This window comes from Moschus berezovskii, chromosome 5 (genome assembly GCF_049115385.1).
Source record: "Moschus berezovskii isolate FMDL1 chromosome 5, NW_MosBer_1.0, whole genome shotgun sequence".
NCBI classification, from domain to species: domain Eukaryota; kingdom Metazoa; phylum Chordata; class Mammalia; order Artiodactyla; family Moschidae; genus Moschus; species Moschus berezovskii.
The window spans coordinates 13,396,815-13,418,850 of NC_142464.1; the positions used below are offsets into that span (position 1 = coordinate 13,396,815).

At 40.6% G+C, this 22,036-nt stretch overlaps 1 protein-coding gene across 2 annotated transcripts in view; it reads right to left on the bottom strand.

Moving 5' to 3' along the window:
* The window catches only part of LOC129562086 (bifunctional heparan sulfate N-deacetylase/N-sulfotransferase 3), a 189,265-nt gene extending 169,605 nt beyond the window's left edge, over nt 1–19,660 (bottom strand). Inside the window, exons 1-2 of one of the 2 annotated variants that reach the window (XM_055435036.2) lie at nt 19,460–19,660; nt 6,189–7,327 (exon numbers count right to left, since the gene is read on the bottom strand). In XM_055435036.2, the coding sequence (XP_055291011.1) occupies nt 6,189–7,211 (1,023 nt within the window). In that variant the 5' untranslated portion in view covers nt 7,212–7,327; nt 19,460–19,660. Of the gene's footprint in view, nt 1–6,188; nt 7,328–18,877; nt 18,990–19,459 lie in introns of those variants that run through there. The other variant, XM_088836150.1, reaches the window with a different exon arrangement.
* Nucleotides 19,661–22,036: the final 2,376 nt, after the last annotated feature.

Sequence of the window (22,036 nt, forward strand, 5' to 3'; positions counted from 1 at the left end):
AGTTGCCTTTTCCCTGCAAACATCTGGTGTGTTAGGTTTTTTCAGAGACTTTATGAAGCCTCTGGCTTGACCTCAGCTGGGGCAGGGAAGGTTCTTGTTGGGTGAAGTCGGGCAGCATGAAGCTCCCCTTCACTGAAGCTTCCAGTTTCAGCCTCCAGGGTGTCAGCCCCCCTGCACGACTGAGGAGCCAGCCAGGTCTGTCCTCTGAGCCTGATACCACTGACTTCTCAGAGCTTTATGGCTTCCTACTTCTGTTTGCAGCACTTTCTTTGCCCTAAGCGGTCTGGGACCTTCCGTTAGCAAGAAAAATGATGATAAAATCACTCACGGCATTTTATTAAAGACTGAAGAACTGTCCTCCCAAGAGGCCACTTACAAAATGTAAAGGGCAATCCACAAACAGCCAAACTAAGGAAGAGTGCAGCGTGAGGAAAGAGAAGGAAGGGTTCGGTAGCGAGGACAAGCGGGGGTTGCTGAGCCCCTCCACCCGTGCTCAGGCCCCTGCTCAGCGTGCCCGGGGACACGGCCGGGCTGGGTCTTCATTCTCTCACGGATGTTTGTCAAAATCGGAAAGAGTGTGTGTGCCTATTGCAGAAAGAGAAGGAGGGAGAGACGTAGCCACGGGGGTGCTGCGCGGCTCTTTTACCTGCTGAGCGCACAGATGCACAGAGTTCAGGAAAACCCTTAAGACTACTGTTACCAGAGCCGCCCCCGTTCCACTTCCCATCTACCTTAGGGCTAAAACGTTACACCAAGTGGTCTAAGGGTATAATGAATCTTAGGCCAAGAGTGAAGTCATTCTTCTAGGGGACAATTTAAATAGTATTCACTCCATCATGCTGGGCTTTCATGTAGATCTTCAAAATACTTTAATGGGAGAAGCATCTATTTACATGTCCCTTTCCTTCTCCAAAAAGCTTTTTTCCCCCAAAACCACTAGTCTCAGGAAGTTCGAGGACAGATCTTAGAACGCTAGGAACTTGAATTTCCTAACATCACAAAACTAGCCCAAGGTAAATTTGAGACATATCTTGTCCATATAGATCAATTACACACAGACACACACACGCACACACACACATGAGTGCACACATACAGAGACACACATGCACACACATACACACACACACGCACACACACAGATACATGCACGCACGCATGCACGCACGCACACATACATCCTGACTTCAATTTTACTGAACCTAGTAATACTGCCTCTATGAAGCGTATTGTAATGTCTAAACTATTTAATATGTTCTTTGGTTCTTTAAGTGGAGAAGGAAATGGCAACCCACTCCAGTGTTCTTGCCTGGAGAATCCCAGGGACGGGGGAGCCTGGTGGGCTTCCGTCTATGGGGTCACACAGAGTCGGACACGACTGAAGTGACTTAGCATTAGCATTGGTTCTTTAAGGGCTACGGCTTGTGGCATAGCTCTGTAACTACTGAAGACAGCCCCTTAGATTTGTTATTTGTTCTCTTCCTCTGGAAGAGTCGTGCTTTGTGCTAAGTCACAGTTCTTCTTAGCTCTGAGGCTCTTTGAAATGTGCTTATATTCAATAGCAAGGCAGGTAAACACTGACACGGCATTGCTAATTCTTATCTCCCATTTAAATAAGGAAACAGTTTTTTTGTTCCATGTGAGCTAAAAAAGCACTTTTGCATTGATTAGCATTCTTGTTAAAATTTATGTGATATGCACCATCCTTCTAATTTTGCAAGAAACATCATTGTATGTCACCTTCAATTTCCTCACATTCCTTTCAGTTTTCCTAATAGATAAAATAGGGACCACATAATACTTGTTTTTTAGTCAGTCAGTCAGTCAGTTCAGTCGCTCATTCGTGTCCGACTCTTCGCGACCCCATGAATCACAGCACGCCAGGCCTCCCTGTCCATCACCAACTCCCGGAGTTCACTCAAACTCATGTCCACAGAGTCGGTGATGCCATCCAGCCATCTCATTTTAGTGGTAATAATTAAATAAAAGAGCTTGATGAAAATATTTCTGTTAATTATGGACTGTCAACCACTGCATCCATGACCTTTTCTTAGACCACCTGCTCTTGGATCTTTCTTCCTAGGAAAATATCCTTCCCTTACCCTAGTTAGTTAGGGAGATTCATCATTCCAGTATGCCTGGGACTGAGTTGTAGCCTTGAATGCCCTTAGTCTAAGCAAACCAGGATGGCTGGTCACTAGAACTCCAGTCCTCACTCCAGCTAATTTCTCCTCTCTCTTTTATATCAAAATTTCTTTACTGAGCACTCCATGTTCTCTTTCTTCATATCTTAAACCTTAAATTTACTCCTGAATTTACTTCAGCTGTGCTTCTATTACCCTGGATGTTTATAAGAGTCCCCAGTGACCTGTGTCTTTTGCCAAAGGAAACTTGCCAGTTCTTACCTCAGTGGACCCTGATAATAGATTCTATATTGCTATTCACATCCTCATTGAAGCCCTTTACTCCCAAGGCTTGTATAGCACAATAACTTTGAAATCTCTGTGTTTTTTTTGACTCTTATTCATGGGATTATCTTTCTCCACTTGTTTTCTGAAAGATGATTTTCCTCAAGATTCTGTACTTGATCTTTTTATCTTTCCTTATCACTCTATAAACATTTTCCTTGGCTGATCTCACATACTTTCTTGCTTTAAACCATCCCTTACACAGCACAGTAACTTCAAAAACTACACTTGCTACCCGGACTTCTCTAGTGAGCCAACTACTTGTTAAACAGCTGTATACCTGTATGCCCCAGATGCACTTCAGTAAAACTGAAATTTTTACCATGACCTCCAGTGCCCTTCTTGGTCTCTCCTCTTTCTTTGTCATTGGAATAATCAACTGTTATTCAACTATGCTAGAAATCTTTTAACTTAAAAAAATTTTTATTTAGGTATAGTTGATTTACAATATTGTGTTTTCCACTGTATAGCAAAGTGACTCAGTTGTACATATATTCATTTTCATATTTTTCCAATATGATTTATCCCAGGATATTGCAGGTAGTTCCCTGTGTTATACAGTAGCACCTTGAAGTCCATCCGTTGTACATTTAATAGCTTGCATCTACTAATCTCAAACTCCCAACCCTCCCCAGGTCTGTTCTCTATGTCTGTGAACCTGTTTCTATTTCATAGATATATTCATCTGTGTTGTATTTTAGATTCCACATATAAGTGATGCACAGTATTTGTCTTTCTGACTTCTCTTATTATGATAATCTCTAGGTCCATCCATGTTGCTGCAAATGGCATTATTTCATTATTTTTAATGACTGAATAATATTCCATTGTCCTTACATACCACATCTTTGTTCATTAATCTGTTGACAGACATTTAAGCTATTTTCATATCTTGGCTCTTGTAAACAGCACTGCAATGAACACGGCGGTGCATGTACATGTATCTTTTTGAATTATAGTTTTGTCTAGGTATATGCCCAGGAGAGGGAGTGCTGAACCATATGGAAACTCTATTCAACTATGCTAAAAGTCTTAATGTCATTCTTGGTTACATTTCCTTTCATCTCCATTGACCCAGTTACTAAGTTGTTCAGTTTTACCTTCTATAGAGTTCTTAAATTGGTCACTCCTTCTCCATTCTTATTCTCATTTCCTGGTTTCAGGAAATCTCCTTCTCCTGTCTGAATATCGTCGCTACGGCCTTTCAAATCATCCTGTCGCTATAGATCTGCCTCTCAATCTGCCCTGCTTAGCAGGACTGAATGGCTCTGGTATCAGTACACAGTATGGGTGTTTCACTCGACATTGCTGACATAAACCACACGGGCGCCTTTACTATGTGCTCACCAAATGGCAAGCTACCTGTGCATTCAGCACTCCCACCCCATCCCTACAAGACAGCGGTATCCTGACTAAGGTGGAGCCCTGCTTTATTAGTCTTTGTGTCCCCAGTGCCTGACTCCGTGGCTGGCATGTAATACGGTGATACCAAGCGCTAAACAGGAAGATGCTCAGCACTTCTTTCAACTGTGTGCTTTCTGAACTTCTCCAGCTGTACTCTCTCTACCCTCTTGTCTAACGGGATAAGACCAAGGTGTATGATTCCATTATTCTATTTCACTTTCACTTTTATACTGGGTCTCCCTGATAGCTCAGTTGGTAAAGAATCCACCTGCAATGCAGCAGACCCTGGTTTGATTCTTGGGTCGGGAAGATCCCCTGGAGAAGGGATAGACTACCCACTCCAGTATTCTTGGGCTGTCCTGGTGGCTTAACTGGTAAAGAATCTGCCTGCAATACAGGAGACCTGGGTTGGATCCCTGGGTTGGGAAGATCCCCTGGAGAAGGGAAAGGCTACCCACTCCGTATTCTGGTCTGGAGAATTCCATGGACAGTCTATGGGGTCGCAAGGAGTCAGACACGACTGAGCGACTGTCACTCTATTTACATATCACCAAAAAAACTCCACGTGGAGGAAATCAGTGAGCAAATGAGTGAATGGGTGAATGACTATGTTTAGACCAATGTTTTGAGACACAATCACAGATACAACTTAGAAGTAGTTCAAAATCAAAGAATTCAAAACATACTTTCTTTTAAGTCTTTAGGTTGGTTAGAAAGTATATTCCTATCTAAATGTGAGCAATTCATAAAATATTTTACAATGTTAAATTCTTACTGAATTTATTCAGTAAAGTTTTAGTTTTTTATACCATTTAAAAATGGCTTAACCTTAGGAGCACCAAAGGCATTTTGTATTTTGTATAATTTTAGAGAATATAGTAGAGTTTCATAAAAATTTGGAGATTTATCTAGCTTATTTTTGAATGACATAAGAACATATTTTGGCAGTTTTAAAGACATATTTCAGATATAAAGCCTTAAAATATTTTTATCGTAATATTTTAGAATGGAAAAATTAGAAAGAATTATATATTGTTTATAATTTTCAAGGATATAATAAATATTTAAACTACCAGCTCAGTTTTAATTTAGCTATACTTTCAAAGACTATTTCAAAAGACTAATGAAAACTTAAGCACAACTTTTTTATTAATTAATTTATACTGACTTAAAAGGAAGAGTCTAAAATATTACCAAGAATATGAAAGTTTGTTTTTTTTTCTTTTCGGTCTTCACACTCTTATGGTAACATTTAATAGTCCTTGTGGTATCCTTAGCTCAGTTAAGTAGTGTGATGAACATTACTATTATTGGCCAGATGCTCAGTGTCTGGAGAAAAGAACGCAGTTTCAAGACTTTTTTCCATCTGATTCAGTACCTGTATTTTACCAAAAGGTCAAAACTGTATAGAATAAAAAATTATGTATCAAATTTTTCCTTTCACTTTTATGTGAAATCAGTATGTAGTATAACAGAGACAGAATCCAATGGCATTTTGAATGTGAAACTAAGATGAATGTAGATCATTTTAATTTTAAATTCTATTAATCTTAAACAGCCAGTCACATTATGTAATAAAATACCTTTACAATGATAATCAACTATCTTCAAATAATCGTTTTCTATCTAAGGGCAGCAGTTTACATAATGAGAAATCTAATCCAATATAAATGTAGCATGATAGGTTTCATGTATGAACCAGAAGTTCAATGAATTTTGACAATTAATGTAAATCCTTATGTATATATATGAATAAGTATGCTTGTGTATTCATAACTCTCTACACTTCGTAGTGCTGATTTTCAGAGTTTCAAAAAAAGTAGTAAGAGAAAATGAGTTGTACATTTAACTCCCAAAACATCTGAACTTGCTACTTATGAGATTTTAATTCTTGAAAATTTGTGGGAGTATTTATTTTCATTAAAACAAATTCACCATGATTTCATATATAAATGGACTAACGTCTCAGATTCATAATCGTTTGCAGAAGGAGACAGTTTCTGGAAAGTAATTAAACAAAGTGGTTTCTATCCTGTAGCTTTGAATACACATAGAAATGCATTTCAGGACTCTGCCACACTCAATCCTTTAGTACACTCTTCATTTTTTTCTTATTCAGACAAAAATAGATTATCTACTTAGCTGTTCTAGGGCTGAGATATATCCCCGTATCTCAAAAATAGCTGAGGGTAGACAACTCATCCCAGTTTGCCTAAGAATTTCCCAATAAAATAAAAATCCTCTGTCCCAGGAAATCCCTTAGCCCTAGACAAACCTATTGAGAGATGAACCATACTTTGAGATAAAGAGCCTTACCTTAACATCATTGGTGTTCATTCTTGTTCCTTCCTTTCCTACAAAAATATCATCAATATCCACGAGAATGTACCTGTCCAAGGACAAAGTGAGCCTCTTCCCTGACAAGAAGGAAACAGCATCTATGAAGATAAGCTTGTGCAACCAAAAGTTCAAATTGTTGCCAAAGAGAACTCTTTGAATTCCATCATGGAGCCCCAGGTCATGTATGATAGTGGCATAAAAAGCACCTTTAGCGATGGGAGGAGACAGGTTTTCTGGGGTCTTTACTTTGGCAAATATTACTGGTTGGTAGGCTGAGTGATTAATCTGGAAAACAGTCCAGTCAGTTCCAGGTAAAGAACCTTTTTCAAGCTTAGAAGATTTGGTCACGTGAAGCAATGGAGAATGAGGATTAATACAACAATCTTTTACTGCAAGGTTTCCATATACAGAAAAAGGGAAGCCTTTCAACTGAAAGCTCTGTAGGCTCTTCTCACTAGTTCTGTGGAATCCAATGACACCCACACCATATTCAACACAGTATTTATCTAAAAGACTTCGATTCCAAGTGTCCATATTTATATACTTTACAATGTTCTCATAAATAATGAGAACATATTTGCCTCTAGATTTTTCTGTAAGTGCTGGAAGATCCCCTTTGCCAGGAGCAATTTCAATGTGATACTGGAATCTACTGGATTCTAGAATCATAATGATGTCTTGACCAAGTGATGAGTACTGGCTCTCCACAAACACCAGGACCGTGGTGTCTGTCCTCGAGGCATCAGAGAGCTTCGCTGGCTTCACTTCCATCAGCCGGTATGGGAGGTGCTGCAAGTCCCCACAATCTACTTCTAAAGCCATCTCAGACAGTTCATTTTCCTGTTTGTAGCCATTGTACAGGTAGTAAGCAGAAATAATAATGCTCACCATACAGAATGTGGCAAGCAGAATCACTGTCCTTTGAAAGTGTCTGTGCAGCTTCATGATAAAACTCATGTTGCATATACTTCCCTCAGACTGTTCCAACAGAAGCACCATAAAAAATGAAAGAAGAAAAGATGGTGTTTCAGATACTTTTCCAGTTTCAGTCAATAGTTTATGTCACCATTGCAGCACATTTGTGTCACTTGATCAGGACTCACAGCAAATATAGTCTGAAAAGTAGAATAAAATACAAGAGAATATTAAACATTCAATCTGCAGCATTAAAATGAGCAAGTTTTTATCCTGGCAACTGGCACAAGTGGCAACCTGTGAGGCAGATGAATTGGTGTCTGCTAATTAAGAAAACCTATCTTTTCTTCTCCCAAATCTGAATGAGGACGAGGGAGAAATGGAAAAAGGGAAGGGCTCCACTGAACTGGGGGTAGAGATCGCTACCCTAGCATACAAAAGGCACTGGACTAACAAGGAGTTTCCTTTTATTCCCTGAGCTTTGGATAAACCTGTACAGATTATATAAACCGAATGCCACAGAGACGTCACCTGAGCCATATACTCTCACAAGATGCAATACAGGTTCAAACTATTTGTGGTTAATTACATATACTGAAAATTCATAAAAGTTTGGATGTATTTCATTAAATGCTACAATTAAGACACCAGTTTCTACTTTTTAGAAAATCTCAGTAATTATATAAAAAGTACTATAAAATGTTTTTTTAAAAACATAATGAAAACAACTGCAACTTCATGAAATATTTTGTTATAATTTCAATTCTTTTTCAAGTCTTAGTAACCTTTGAAAAATTTAGTAACTTTTGAAAAATAATAAGAAAGAAACATGGGTGCTTTTTAGAGCAGAAGTTATTAGGTTTTATGGTCCTGGCAATTTTCAAGGAAATATCATGGAATATAAAAAAAAATTAAGAAAAATCTTATTATTGCCCATAAGACAGGATGAAAGCTAGCTGTACGATAGCTGAAAGCACTAATCAGACTATCACAGTTGACGTTCTTCATAAGATTAGGGTTTATTACACTTTTGTCCAGCATTGTCACTTTGGCCCTGGTACCTTCTCAGTAAAATGATAACGTTAGAATAAATGATCACCAAAAACATTCTGGCTCTCTATTATACAGAGTGAAGTCAGTCAGAAAGAAAAAAAGCAAATATCGTATATTGTAACGCATATATATGGAATCTAGAAAGATGGTACTGATGAACCTGTTTGCAGGGCAGCAGTGGAGGTGCAGACATAGAAAACAGCCTGTGGACACAGGCGGAGGGGGAAGGAGAGGGTGGAGTGAATGGAGGAGTAACGTGGAGGCATAGACGTTACCATGGGTAAAACAGATAAGGGGAATTGCGGTGTGACTCCGGGAATGCAGACTGGAGCTCTGTAACAACCAAGAGGGCTGGGAAGGCTGGGAGGTGAGAGGGAAGTGAAAGAGGAATGCCTACGGTTGATTCAGGTGGACGTATGGCAGAGGCCAATACAATACTGTGAAGTAATTTCACTCCAATTAAAAATAAATAAGTTTGGGAAAAGAAAGAACATTCTGGCTCTAAAATTCTGATATTCACCTGTGAAATAATCAATGAGGAATATTTTGAGTAATACATTTATCTTTATGAATAATATAATATTCTGTAACTGCAGAATACTTATAGAATAAATATCTTCCTTATCCTATAAATTATATATCATACTTTATTCAGTGAAATATTTAGGGAAACTAAATCATTCATTCAAGTATTTATGGGAATATAAATCATCAGCAGAATGAATTTCTTTAAAGGGTCCTGAATTATAAGGTAGAGACAGTAACTTGAATGCAAACAGTAATGTATGGGTTGTTGATTAGAGACAAATGTCTGTCACAGGATGAGAGGGAAAAAGACGCCATGGCAAGGGGGGGTGTCTGCAGTGTGGGGAGGGTTTGGATTTGGGCCGAGCCTTGAGGGATGAGGGTAAAATGAATAGGCATTTGAGATAGGGGGGATTTTACTGAGGAGGAATGAGTACAGTATTGGGCAAGGGACACTGAAGACTTGAAGGAAAGAGTAAGGAATACCTAAAAAGTAAATTGTATAAATATGGGTAACTCAGATCTTAGAGATTAGATAACATAGACATTTACTGTCAAGAAAGCCTTGTAGGGAACCATTAAATTTTCCCGATTTGGGAAATAAAATGCACTAATCAAGAATGTAGACGATATCACAGGGCAGTGTGAGAGCAACTCTGGCAAGCCAGTGCAGGCTCATTTCTCACAGTCCAAGCACAAACTGTTTAGTGATCACAGAGCAGACGAACATGGGCATGCATGAGTTTGAGGGACAGCTGCAAAGAAAGGAGGTGCTGAACTTCATATGTCACCGAAGGTCTATGGGACACCACCCTTGGCCAAGGGAAACGCCATTAAGGGATCTGACATGCTCCAAAAGAAATCCTGCTCTTCTAAACCCCACAGGTTTAGATGCAATTCAAGCAACTCAAAATTACCAGGACAACTGAACATTTTCATTGTAACTGTAGCTATTTCATTTTGAAAAGTTATTGCACTTTTAAAGTTAGGTACATGTTTATGAATAACATAATAGTCTGTGGTACAATAGCGGGATGTAAAATCTCACCTCTCTCTAGGCCCCTGTTTTAGTTCTAGCTGTGAAGTGTTTCTGAGTGGATACAAAACCTGTTCTCACTTTTTGCAGTTCAGATAGCAGTGTCTCATAGTTTGTTCCTATTGTCAGAAGTGAAAGGCACGTAATTCATAAAATTCTTACCTATGATGAGACAGGGTGGTGATGTGTATTTGCTCTGTGTAGGGTAGTTACTAGAAACATATCAAAGCTGCCTCCTCCATTAGCAGGTATGAAATACTGAAAAACATGTGAAATAACAGCCAACACCATGTTGCACGTAATGAGAGGGGATTTGTGCTGTACAGACTATGTCTACTACAAGTTTCAGAAGAAAGAGCAAGAGAGACTAATGAAACTTAGGAAAGTCAGTGGTACTTTCTAAGAGGCACGGTGCTTGAGGGGAACATAGCATGATGGGCAGGATCTGGGTATAAAGATGTGGTGCACATGCCCGGCATAGCAACCTGGCAAGGATGAAATGCAATGATTACAGCGCATTTATCTGAGAATAAGTCTAAACTACTGATGCTAAAGCTGAAACTGCAATACTTTGGCCACCTCATGCGACGAGCTGACTCACTGGAAAAGACTCTGATGCTGGGAAAGGTTGGGGGCGGGAGGAGAAGGGGACGACAGAGAATGAGATGGCTGGATGGCATCACCGACTCTGTGGGCATGAGTTTGAGTGAACTCCGGGAGTTGGTGATGGACAGGGAGGCCTGGCGTGCTGTGATTCATGGGGTTGCGGAGAGTCAGACACGACTGAGCGACTGAACTGAACTGAAATGAATCATAAGGCACTATGTATTGGACTGAAAATAGAAATAATGTTTCACTGAAAAAGTGCTGCAGATGAAAGTGACTGTGAACACAAGAGCATCGACTGGGAAACAGCACTGAACAGAAGAGAGACAATAAAAATAGGGTTTACAGATGATTATTGTAGTCACCAGGATGGACAAAGAACAATAATATGAACAGAGAGAGTATGGGCTGCATTGCACCGAGTGCAGAAGCAGGTGGAATCAGGACAGTCCCAGCAAAGACGCCGCTGCACAAGCCAGGTAGGGGTGGTCTGAGTCCAGACAAAGGTGGTTATCAGAGAGGATGACAACACAGAGGGGCCCGGGAGGAAAAGAGAAAAGGACGTGATTACTGGTGGGGGCGGGGGTAGGCAGGCTTGGGGACTAGGAGAATAACAGTGCTGGTAATAAAAGCACCATGGCACAGAGTGGAAATTGGCGTGAGCGACTGCTGGACACTTAGGGTTCAAGCAGGTGACCAAATGATGCGTGAGGAGACAGCAAAATCACAGTCTTCTACAAAATAGTTGGATGCTGACAACAAGAAAGTCGAGGAAATTGACTAGGGTCAAAATTGGTGGGTTGTGGGCAAATCTCGATATGTTGCACAAATTCAGTTCTTTAGGAAACTCTTTCCGACCAACTCCACTCCTCTCCCCTTTAGGCCAGGTCCCCAGATTATATACTCTAATTATAATCACTTTTCCTTTAAGGCCTCTACCGAAAGCTTACTATTATTAGCAACATGATTTAAGGTCTCACTGCTTTTTCAGACTGAAATTTCCAAGGGTAGGTTTCATGTTATTCCCAGTGATCTTTTAAACAAGATACAGGATAAAAACATTTTGAAAGGTGAAGAAGATCAACAAGGCAAATGCTTCAGTATAGTGACGACTGTGTTCCTGAAGTGCTCTCACAAACATATATTAGAAAGTACAGACTCTGCATGGTCTGAAGGGCTCTCTGAATGACTGAAGAACAGGCACATAAGCTTGTGGGTCAAGAGAGTTTCCATGGACACCACTGTCTTAAAGCACAGAGCTGACAGCTATGGTTGAACCTGGCTACCTATCTGACCATGATAAGGAATATGCTGAATGACCAAGAAACTGTATATGAAACTGAGAATATCAACAAGCCATTTAGGCAGGCAAAGTTTTGGAACAGTCACAGCAGATACAGGAAGTTACAAGGTTGGGCTGGTCATAAGCACCACCATCTCATTAGGATTTCCTATAAGGCGCACTGAAGCAAATCCCATCTATGGGTAGGGAGGATGCCAGCAACAGCAGCTCAGCTCACATTAATGAACACTTACTATAAGCCAACACAGTCTGAGGCCCTTTAAAGGCTAAGCAGCCTGCCCAAGGTGCAACAGCCTGCAGTAGCTGAACTGACTTTGAACCTGACGGCCCACATTCAAGATGTCGTCCACCTGGGAAGGCAACTGCAAACGCGTCCCTCTCATGCTAGGAGCACATAGGAAATGGGTATCAGGCGGCTCTTCCCTTTAGATGCTTCAGTTTCCTCATTAAAAGTGAGATTTTTGTGGTTCCTACTTAACAGGCATTTTCTTTCTTTTTTTTTTTTTACATGCACTAAGTTTTTATTAGTCATTTTATTCTTTTTTAAATTAATTTATTTTAATTGGAGGATGATTACAATATTGTGATGGTTTTGATGAGAATTATGAAATAAAAGTGTAAAAGTCTCTTAGAAAATTATCTAGCACAGAGAATGAATATACTAAATGTTGCCTGTGATGATGATGATAATGATGATAAATAACATAATAAATGAAAGAAATATCCTGAAGATGACTGATAAAAATGTACTAAGAGTTCATAAAAGGATAGCTGCAAACATTTTAGTATAAGCAGCATGGTGGGAGGTACAGAAAGTCCACTTTTGATGCAGAAATCTAAAGTCAGATGGGTCTCAGAACAGAGGAAGAAGCCCCAAAAGAGACATAATAGGCCTTGTATCCACCCTTGGGTTTCTAATTCCTCCCCCTTCTCCTAGATGAGCTCACATACCCCCTGGCTTTCAGTACCAATGATGCTCCCCCAAATTGCAAGTGTTTATTTGGAATTCAAACCTCTTTCCTCTGAGCTCCAGCATTTCAAATTGAACTACTGACTTGGTATAATAACAACTTCCAGTAACCACGCCCTTACTAATGACAGACCAGCCACTCCTTGGCTCCATGGAACTGTGTCACAAGCAAGCTCAACCTGTCCGTAAACAAACTTGTGATCCACCCTCTAAACCCGTCTCCATCTTCCTACAACCATCTGGTGGCTCCTCTCAGCACCTTCTCTCCCCTTACTGCTACCTATCGAAATAGACCCAAGCGCTCTCATTTCCAGTTTCTGAAGCTCTCGGATGCGACGCCCTTCTCTCTTTCCTGGCAGGGTGCCTCTCACTTTAACCATCTCTACAACTAGCCCTACCAGAAACCCTCTCAGTTCCCTCTCTACTTTTCTCAATCCAGCATCAAAGTACAACTCTGATTTCCTTCCCAGCTGAAAATCCAGCGATGACCGCCTATCTCACTTGCTGATGAAAACTCAAATTCCTGTACATATCCCACAAGACCCGAGGCATCCTCCTCTCTGCCTCTGACATCTCAGACCTGATTCTATGGTGTGTTCTCTTAAGCTTGGGCAGGAGCTGGGCCTGAAACTCTTTTCTGACCTAGGATGCTCTCACATGCTGTTTTCTTTGTTTGGAAATTTGTTCTGCTCTTCTCATTTAACTTCATTCTCCAAATCCTGTGGCTCTATGCCTATATGGCCCAGCCTCCCAGAAACTTCCCTGCTTCCCCCGATCTGCCAGGTCCCCGGAACACACTCTCACATCACTATCTACTTGCACGCTGCAGCACGTTCCACAGTTATAAATTAGTCGTGGGATTTTCTGGGTAATATTTCTGCATAGTTTGGAAACAGCTGGAAGCACCTGTACTATTCACTTCTATACTCTTGATATCAACACAGTGCCTGAAGTGAGTACATCCCACTGAATACTTGAAAAATGGGCGAAAAAGAGCCTCTACTAAATTTTACAAATGGTAGCTGCATTCACAAACTAGGGCAGTCATGAAGTAAAACCATCTCCCATGAATGGACACCTCGATCAGTCACACTGGCCTCAAACAGTCAGGGTGATAATATAAACACTATGAATGGCAGTGACCACCTTGACCACAGCCATAAATCAGACACATCCAGAATGCATCTTTTACTGACTTATTTGAATACCCCTTTTTCCTCTTCTGATAGTTCTCAGAATTCAGAGTGGCTAGAGTTCTTTTGCAATTCATCTGTTTTTAAAAAGGAACACATTTGTTTTTCACCATGGGAACATCAGCCAGCCATTATTTAATTATCTACCATTAATGAAAGACAGAGGGAGCAATTATTTATTGGGAATCACAGGCCATTCTATATACATAGTGAAGAACTGACTATATACAAACCTACACTTTGCAAAACATCGTAAAATCTTCAGGGGAAAGCACTTACTTGTCCCTGTAACCTATCTTTTTTCTTCCACTCTCTCCCACCATCATTCCAAAGTAAAAATCAATTTCTAAATGAAATAGAATCATGTTGGCAGCATAAGGAATGTGAAAAAAAAAAGATTGCCATCTGGAAAATGAGTATTAATAACTAAAGAACTTCAGGTTCTAACATAAATGAAAGATATTTAAAAGATCTTGACAGTATTCCTCTTTCACAAAATTAACCATATTTTATAGTATTGAAAAATGCATTGAGAGGCCTCAAATACATTGCATGGATTTGCTAAAAGTAATTTTAGCAATATTAAAAATTGACAAAGAACATGCTTTTGTCTGAGAAAGAATGTGTGAAATTGTGTCATGTTTACTGAACCCTGTTGTGGTAGGCAAGTAAGATGCTGATTTGCACGGACTACAACCAAGAATGTACTCTTGTCTCTAGAGCTGGGCTTTTCTTTTTTTTAAAAAGCTGGATGGGAGAAAAGCTGCACTTATCGGGTACTAGCTTTTTTAATACATTAGATGGAAAATGACTTCCTACTGCAACTTTCCCTCCTTTGTACTTAGAAATTATGAAGGACGGAATCCATTCTGTTCACTTCCCCAGGGGCGTGCCGTCCAGTGAGGCAAGAGAAGAAAACTCTCCCACTGCTGCTTGCTGTGTCTGCCTCTGTGACTTACAGGCGAACATGTCTGCTTCTGTCTTCTTAAATTCAGCTAGAATGTATGTATCAATGCACGTCCAGTGCAGCCTTCAGCACAGACTCTAACCTGTGTCACTTTATCCTTCTCCAGAGACATGGGAACAGAAGACATTAACCCAGTCTCTCGCTGTTTGCCTGGATCATAAGATGTAAAGTTACAGATCAGCTTTTGGCTGTGTTTTAGGGCAGGTTACATGAAGCTGAGAGGCAGAGGCAGTCAATCTGGATAGAGAGGATAAAAACGAGCAGAGAGGAGCAATGAAAAAATATTGTAGGGAGTCCTGAGGAGGTCTGACGTCCTGGTTCTCTTACTCACTGCCCTATGGATTCATCAATGAAGAGGTCAGATAAATTACTCCTCTGTTGTTATGGGCATCTTTCGGAACAAGTGAAACTCAACCAATTTGGAGTAGAAAGAGAGGAGAAAGAAATCACCTAAACTAGACTACATATAGCTCATTAAGGAAGGCATCACATGTAATGGTCCTGGGAACTGCTTTAAGCCTGGCACAAAAGTAGGTACAGAGTAAATTTTTCTTGAATAAATGAATGATCATTTCATACATAAGGGGAGAGGTGGTGGAAATGACTGGAGTGGTACATGAGTTTCCTGTGTTACATCAAGAGGTGTATCAAGCACAAATATTTGAAGTCTATGGAGAGAAACTGTAATTTAGTTGTTAAGGGCATGTGCATTGGAGTCAGAATCAAACTGAATCCTGGCTTTACCACTTGCCAGGGATGCAATCTTTGACAGCTAGAAAACTTCTCAGTGCCGCAATTTCCTCATCTGTGAAGTGGAAATGATTACAGTATCTACCTCACATAATCTTTGTGAAGATTACATGAGCTAAAAATTAATATATAAACTGCTTAAATGGTGCCTGATACAGGTGTCCATCCTATGAATGTTGGCTGTTATTTATTTAAGATTTTTTGATGTGGACCATTTTTCTAAAAGTCTTTATTGAATTTGTCACAGTATTGCTTCTGTTTTTATGGTTTGGTTTTCTGGCCCCTGAGCATGTGGGATCTCAGGTCCATGACCAGGGACTGAACCTGTATATCCTGACTTGATGGAGAAGTCCTAACCACAGGACCACCTGGGCAGTCCTAGCTGTTATTTCAATAACACATCTACTACTGAAATTCTAGATAGTAGCACTTAAGTTTAGTTTTGCATTATTCTTTAATTTTTTTCATGTCTCATTGTCCAGTCCTCCAGAATAACTTCCACAGTGTTGGGCAATACAGAGGACAGGAAAGGATCTCTGAGACCCTTATTTTCCAGGTGAGGGACCGAGGCCCAAAGCCAGCAAGGGAGTTGTCCAAGACTAGAGCCCTCATGGCAGAACCCAGCCTACAAGCCAGATCTAGTTTCAGGTTATTCTCAAACCCTGCAATCAGAGAAGAAGATTTAAAAGGGAAATGTATGTAAAGTGGATACCCATCAGTGAGATGCTAAAAGGTTTCAGTACAGAATTTTACTACCTGACTTTTTCACAACAGGTGGTGAAAAGCTGGGCTTCCCTTGTGGCTCAGCTGGTAGAAAATCCACCTGCAATGTGGGAGACCTGGGTTCGATCCCTGGGTTGGGAAGATCCCCTGGAGAAGGGAAAGGCTATCCACTCCAGTATTCTGGCCTGGAGAATAAAGATCATAAAGAGTCGGACACGACTGAGCAACTTTTATACACACAAGTGAAGAGTTACATCTCTTAGTAATTTGCAAGAGTTTTTGTGAAATAATTTATTATAGATAATTATTACTGAAAAGTAATTACAGAAGGGCTTGACATTTTCCTAGTTACACAACTTACATGAAATTAATAAGCAATGTTTAATGCAACATGAAGGGATAAATCACCTGCTGTGACATCCCAGAGCTGATAATATGGTTTTTATTAAAAGCAAACAAGCAGAAATAAACCAATTGGTTTTCTAAAACCAATTCTTTGGTTATTCTAAGAGAATCTTCCGTTATAAAACAATTTTAAGCATTGTTCAGACTAGTTATCATCATAATGCAAGCTGTTACTTTGGTGGCCTGGTAGCATCCTCTAATCTGGACAGCTGCTCAGAGTTCATACATTTCAGTGTAGGTGCTCATTTCCAATAGTCACAGCATAGGATCGGTAAACTTCCACTGTCTTTTCTCTATTGTCTAAACTGTGAAGCAATTAGAAATCCAGGGCATTTATTTAGCTGAGAATAGTGTTTTTATTACCAATTCTACTTCCCTGTTTTTGTAGCACAAATAACAAAGTATTTTATAGCTCAAATTTTATTTAGATTTAAAAGTTGCCATTAATCACCAAAGAGCAGTTGAGACTCAACCAGGATTCAATGAAGTCATAGAAGATTCTCTGAATTAAATGAAAAATTTGTAATTTCTTTATTGTTTTAAAATTCTTAACTGACAAGTCAGCCTTTGAATGTAAAGATTCTTGCTCATAATAACTTCTTCAACAAAATATACTGTTCAGAAAAAAAGACCGTCAAATGCCTGGTTATCTCTTCTACTGTATTTTTTTTTTTTAACAAATCTTTCAGTCACAGCACAAATTAGTCTAACATTTGCTGTAATCTTCAGAGACAATACTTTTCTCAAGGAAATGTATTAAAAGAGAAGGGAAGGAAAGGGAAAGGGTTAGTCGCTCAGTCATGTCTAACTCTTTAAGACCCCATGAACTGCTATAGCCCATCAGGCTCCTCTGTCCATGGGGTTCTCCAGGCAAGAATACTGGGTATGCTATAACTCAACTGAATTGAACTATAACAAATCTCTCTAGAAAGAGATAAAAGTTTTGTTTCATCTAAAATAGCTTATTAACATGAGAATCTTTATTCTGAAGACTATGAAGAAAATTAACTCATGTGACCAGTTTAATATCAATATTTACTTATACAAAGAAAGAAACTTCTGTTTTACCATCAAGACCATAAAGAAAAACAATGAAAATATCAGAGAAATGGCAGATATTGTCTGTGTTAACAGGAGAAAGAAAAGGGGAAAGCTTCTGTTAAGGCAAGACTCCTGATATGCTTGGTACTATTTTCTGAAAGAATGTCTTTCAAATTTATGTATGAAATCTCCTTCTCAAATTCAATATTAATAGGGAGGTATGGCTGAAGAAAGAGGAAAAATTTGTCCTTTATCTGAGTATCAGATGTTTGGGAGTTTCTCTTCCACATCATTCTGCTCTCTTGTGGTGAATAGCATTGTTCAATAGTTGATAACATATTTTTCTAAGAAAAATAAAAAGTGGATTTGAGATCAGTTTCACATGTGTCTTAAGATTTGATTTGTATTTTAATATCATGATGTAGCTGTTTACATCACTTAGGGCTGATTTCCTTAAAACTGTTCCAGATTACATATGTTGCTATAACCAATATGTTTATAGAGAATATGGATAAATTTCAACTTTAAATGAGTTTGAGGCTTAAGTAGTTTCCAGATATTAGAAGAACTAGTTGGAAGATCATCTAGGTAAACCCCTTAAAAAAATCTAACTTAGTTCTTTTTTTAAAAAAAATGTAGATATATTAAATGGACTATATATGTATTTCCTTTATATTTTAAACTTCTGTATTCAATACTTAGGGTATTTCTTACCAGATGCATTTAATGTTATTAACTGTATAATTTTAAATGATATTTATAAAATGAATTGCATCAAATAGAAAGACTTGTTGAGGATCATTACTATATAGATGGGGAGTTGTAGTTCAAATCTCCAATGTTGCTTGCAAATTTCTATTCCAACAAGTAACAGACATATGTTCTGTTTAACAAATTTTCTGAAGAATAATTACAAGTTGTTGGTGGAGACTTGAAACAACTGTAAGAGATCATTGCCTTAATACTTTAATTTTATAAAAGAGAAGCTTTAAAATTAAGCCACGGTAAGACATTTCTTTGTTTCACTCAATTTAATTAAATGCTCTATTTCTTTTATAAGGATAAAATTAGGCACTTGTTCAATCCTGAAATTCTTAGATCAATTGTAAACAAAGTTGCTACTCCTACATTTATGAGTTATCCATTAAAGTATAGTATAAATAAATAGATACACTTACCTGGAATTAAAAGGGAAAGAGCTGCAAACGTCTCAGAAAGTTTCAATAGATAGAAAAGAAACTGAAACAGCAGTATCCACTACCACTGGCTCAGGCTTTTTGGCTTTGCAAGTGGCAGATACTACCAGTTCAGGCCCAGTACCCTTGTGTTATGTAACATCTCATTAATATTAGCCATCAAACTGCTACCAAGCTGCTGAGGCACTAGAGGGCAAGAGTGTCACATGCAAGACCAGTCGCCAAGGGACAGGTTTTGGTACCACTTGGGGAAGACAGATGCTACAGAAGCTGATAAATAACATGATGCCTGAAAGCAGCAGCGAACTAGAAATGTTTCTCAAATAATATTTTAAACGTCAGTTTTCTGTCCAGCTGAAGAGTTAACAGGTTAATAAATATGTATATGCATATGACCACACCATGCAAAACTTTCGGGATTGTATTTAAAAACCTCCAGTTATCCAGAAAGCTATCTTTCTTTTCTTTGTTTAAATAAACTTATTTTTAACAGGCGAGGAAAGGTCGATTAAATAAAACGAGTAGTCTCAGGACCCCTTTAAACCGCGAGAAACTTGTCCTGACCGTGCGCGCCGCCTCTGGAGTCCGCGTTCCAAGTCTCCGGGGGCGGGTGTCTGGGCGAGGACCGCCGGGTCCCTGGCGATTCCCTGGGCTGCGGGCGTCCGCGGGATCCTGCTTCCCGGGTCCGCGGCCTCCGCGGCTCCTCGCGGCCGCCCCGCCGTCCGGGCGGCGCTCGGGGGCGACGCGGGGCCGGGGGCCGGGCGGGGCCGGGCGCGCGCGGGCGCCTCGCGGGGCCGGGGGCCGGGCGGCGCCGGGCGGGAGCGGGCGCGGGGCGAGCGCGGCGGGCGCGCCGGGGACTCGTGCGCTCGCTCCCACGCGCTCCGCGGCCCCGGGACCCGCCCGGCCGCGCCGCCGCCGCCCTCACGCCGCCTCCCCGCTGCCGACCCGCGCGCGCCCGGCCGCCCGGGGAAGGGGAGGAGCGGGAGCCGGGGGGCTGGAGGCGCCGGCATCCGCCCGCCTTGCGCCGGTGTCTGCTTCCCCGGCTGCCTGCGCAGCCCTCGGCTTGGGGACCCTGCGTGTCCCGCCCCGGTCGGCCGGCTCCGACGGCCACTGCGGGCAGGTTGGTAGCGGTCGCCAAGGAGAAGGGTCGGGCCGTGCGTGGGAAGAGGGTGTGAGTCCAGAGGCGGTGGGGGGACGGTGCGGCGCACCCTCGTCGTCCCCATCGTCGCGCTCCCGCCAGTGAGGCTGAACCTAACAGCGCTGCGGGCAGCTTCAAGGTTGTAAGCTGGTAATTTCCGCGGCTTGCCGGCTTTCTAAAGGCCACGTGCTGTGTTCCAGCTCTTGAAGACAGATGAAGGCCAACAACTGGAGCGACATTTTGGATACAAGGTGTGAGGTTGCACTTGTCCTAAAATATAGGTTGATCAGGAACCTCAGTTGAACGACTTTTCCCCTTTTTAATTTCTGATTTGATCCACTGAGTGGGTTGCCATGCCCTTCTTCAGGGGCTTCATCCACTAACAACAGCTTACGTGAAAGTTTTAGGAAGTGGTGGAAGTGGATCTACTAAAGATATACGTTGTGCTGGATTTTTATGGTTTTACCTCTGGCTACGCGTTCCTCCTCCTGGAAACAGTACCCCCATTTACTTTGGAGGATGGAGCCAGCGCTCCTCAGCCCATTTGATTCACGTGATGTCACCCACTCAGTGGTGATCTACGACTCTCGTGTGGCCATGGAAGCTTTATACCCTCCTAGTAGCTAGGGTTGGTTTACAAAGTATGTGACCAAGTCTGGCCAATCAGAGACAAGAAAGCGCCGTTTGGGGACCATTTTGCCCCCCTTAAGGAAGGGACTCCATTCTCTTGGACTTTGCAGAGTGAGTTGTGAGCCTAAGAGCTTTTTTTGTGTCATCATGTGAAGTCTGGGAATGCAGATAATATTCAGCGAGGCGTCCTCGGTAACCGGAGGAAAATTAAATCTGGAGGGGGATATTTGAGCTTTGAACCCAGCTGAAAAAAGCTCCTAACTCTGGATATTTTCAAATATGAATCACCAAATTCAGTTTTGTCTTAAGGCAGCTTGAGTTGAAATTTCTGCTGGGTGAATATGAAAGAGACCCAAAATGATACAGAAATTAAACATTTTGGTAGATTACTAAGGGGGGCATTTGGATATTGTATGGCAGGACTTTTGATTAGATCCTAATGTGGGAATCTTAAAAAGCCTGAAGGATTTTGCTCTTTTGATAAAGAGGTTACAGAAGTAACTGAACCAATTACTCCTTCTGGAAGCCCCAAAAGATGTCAAGATGGTAGAATTATTTCACCAGATGATATGTGTTAAATTGGTTTTACTTATTTATTTATTTTATTATGGTCCCCCCACCTCACCCCCAGAGTCTTGTGCCTTTCAGGAATTTTAAGAGTCTACATTTTTTTTTTCATACTTCCTTTCCAAACAGCTTTCTCTGTCATCCAGGCACCTTCACAGTCTTCATTCCAATGATTAAAAAAAAAAAAGAAGAAGAAGAAATTATTGCACATCTACTAAATGGTCCTGGAAATGCAATAATATTTTAATAAAATAAAAGCAGGAACATTTCCTGCACTTCTGTTACTTGTTATGTATTGATATAAGGATAGGAAGTCAGACTTTTCTACAAACAAAAAATAGAAAAGTTCTTCTACAAAATAATGCATTTAGTATTTTTATGACTGTATTTTGAGGCTTTCTTCAGCTGGGTGTGCTGGAGACACAAATTTTCTGGTGCTTGGGAAGAATTGCTCCCTTCACCATTGACTGCCACCCTAGCCATCTATCTGGAAGTACAGACATCTTAGAAAATGTGAAAGTGTTAGTTACTCAGTTGTGTCCAGCTCTTTGCTACCCTATGGACTGTAGCCTGACAGGTTCCTCTGTCCATTGGAATTCGCTAGGCAAGAGTACTGGAGTGGGTTGTCTTTTCCTTCTCCAGGGGATCTTCTGGGATTTTTTTTCCTATGAGATAGACAAATCTTACAGCTCTGTTCTACAAGTTCCTATCTGTGCACATGTGAAATTTTAGTCAGTGTAATAGCAGATTGGTAAGTTGCCTCTATTTCCTTACTTGCCCAGCAGAAAGTAAAGTGGCAACAGATA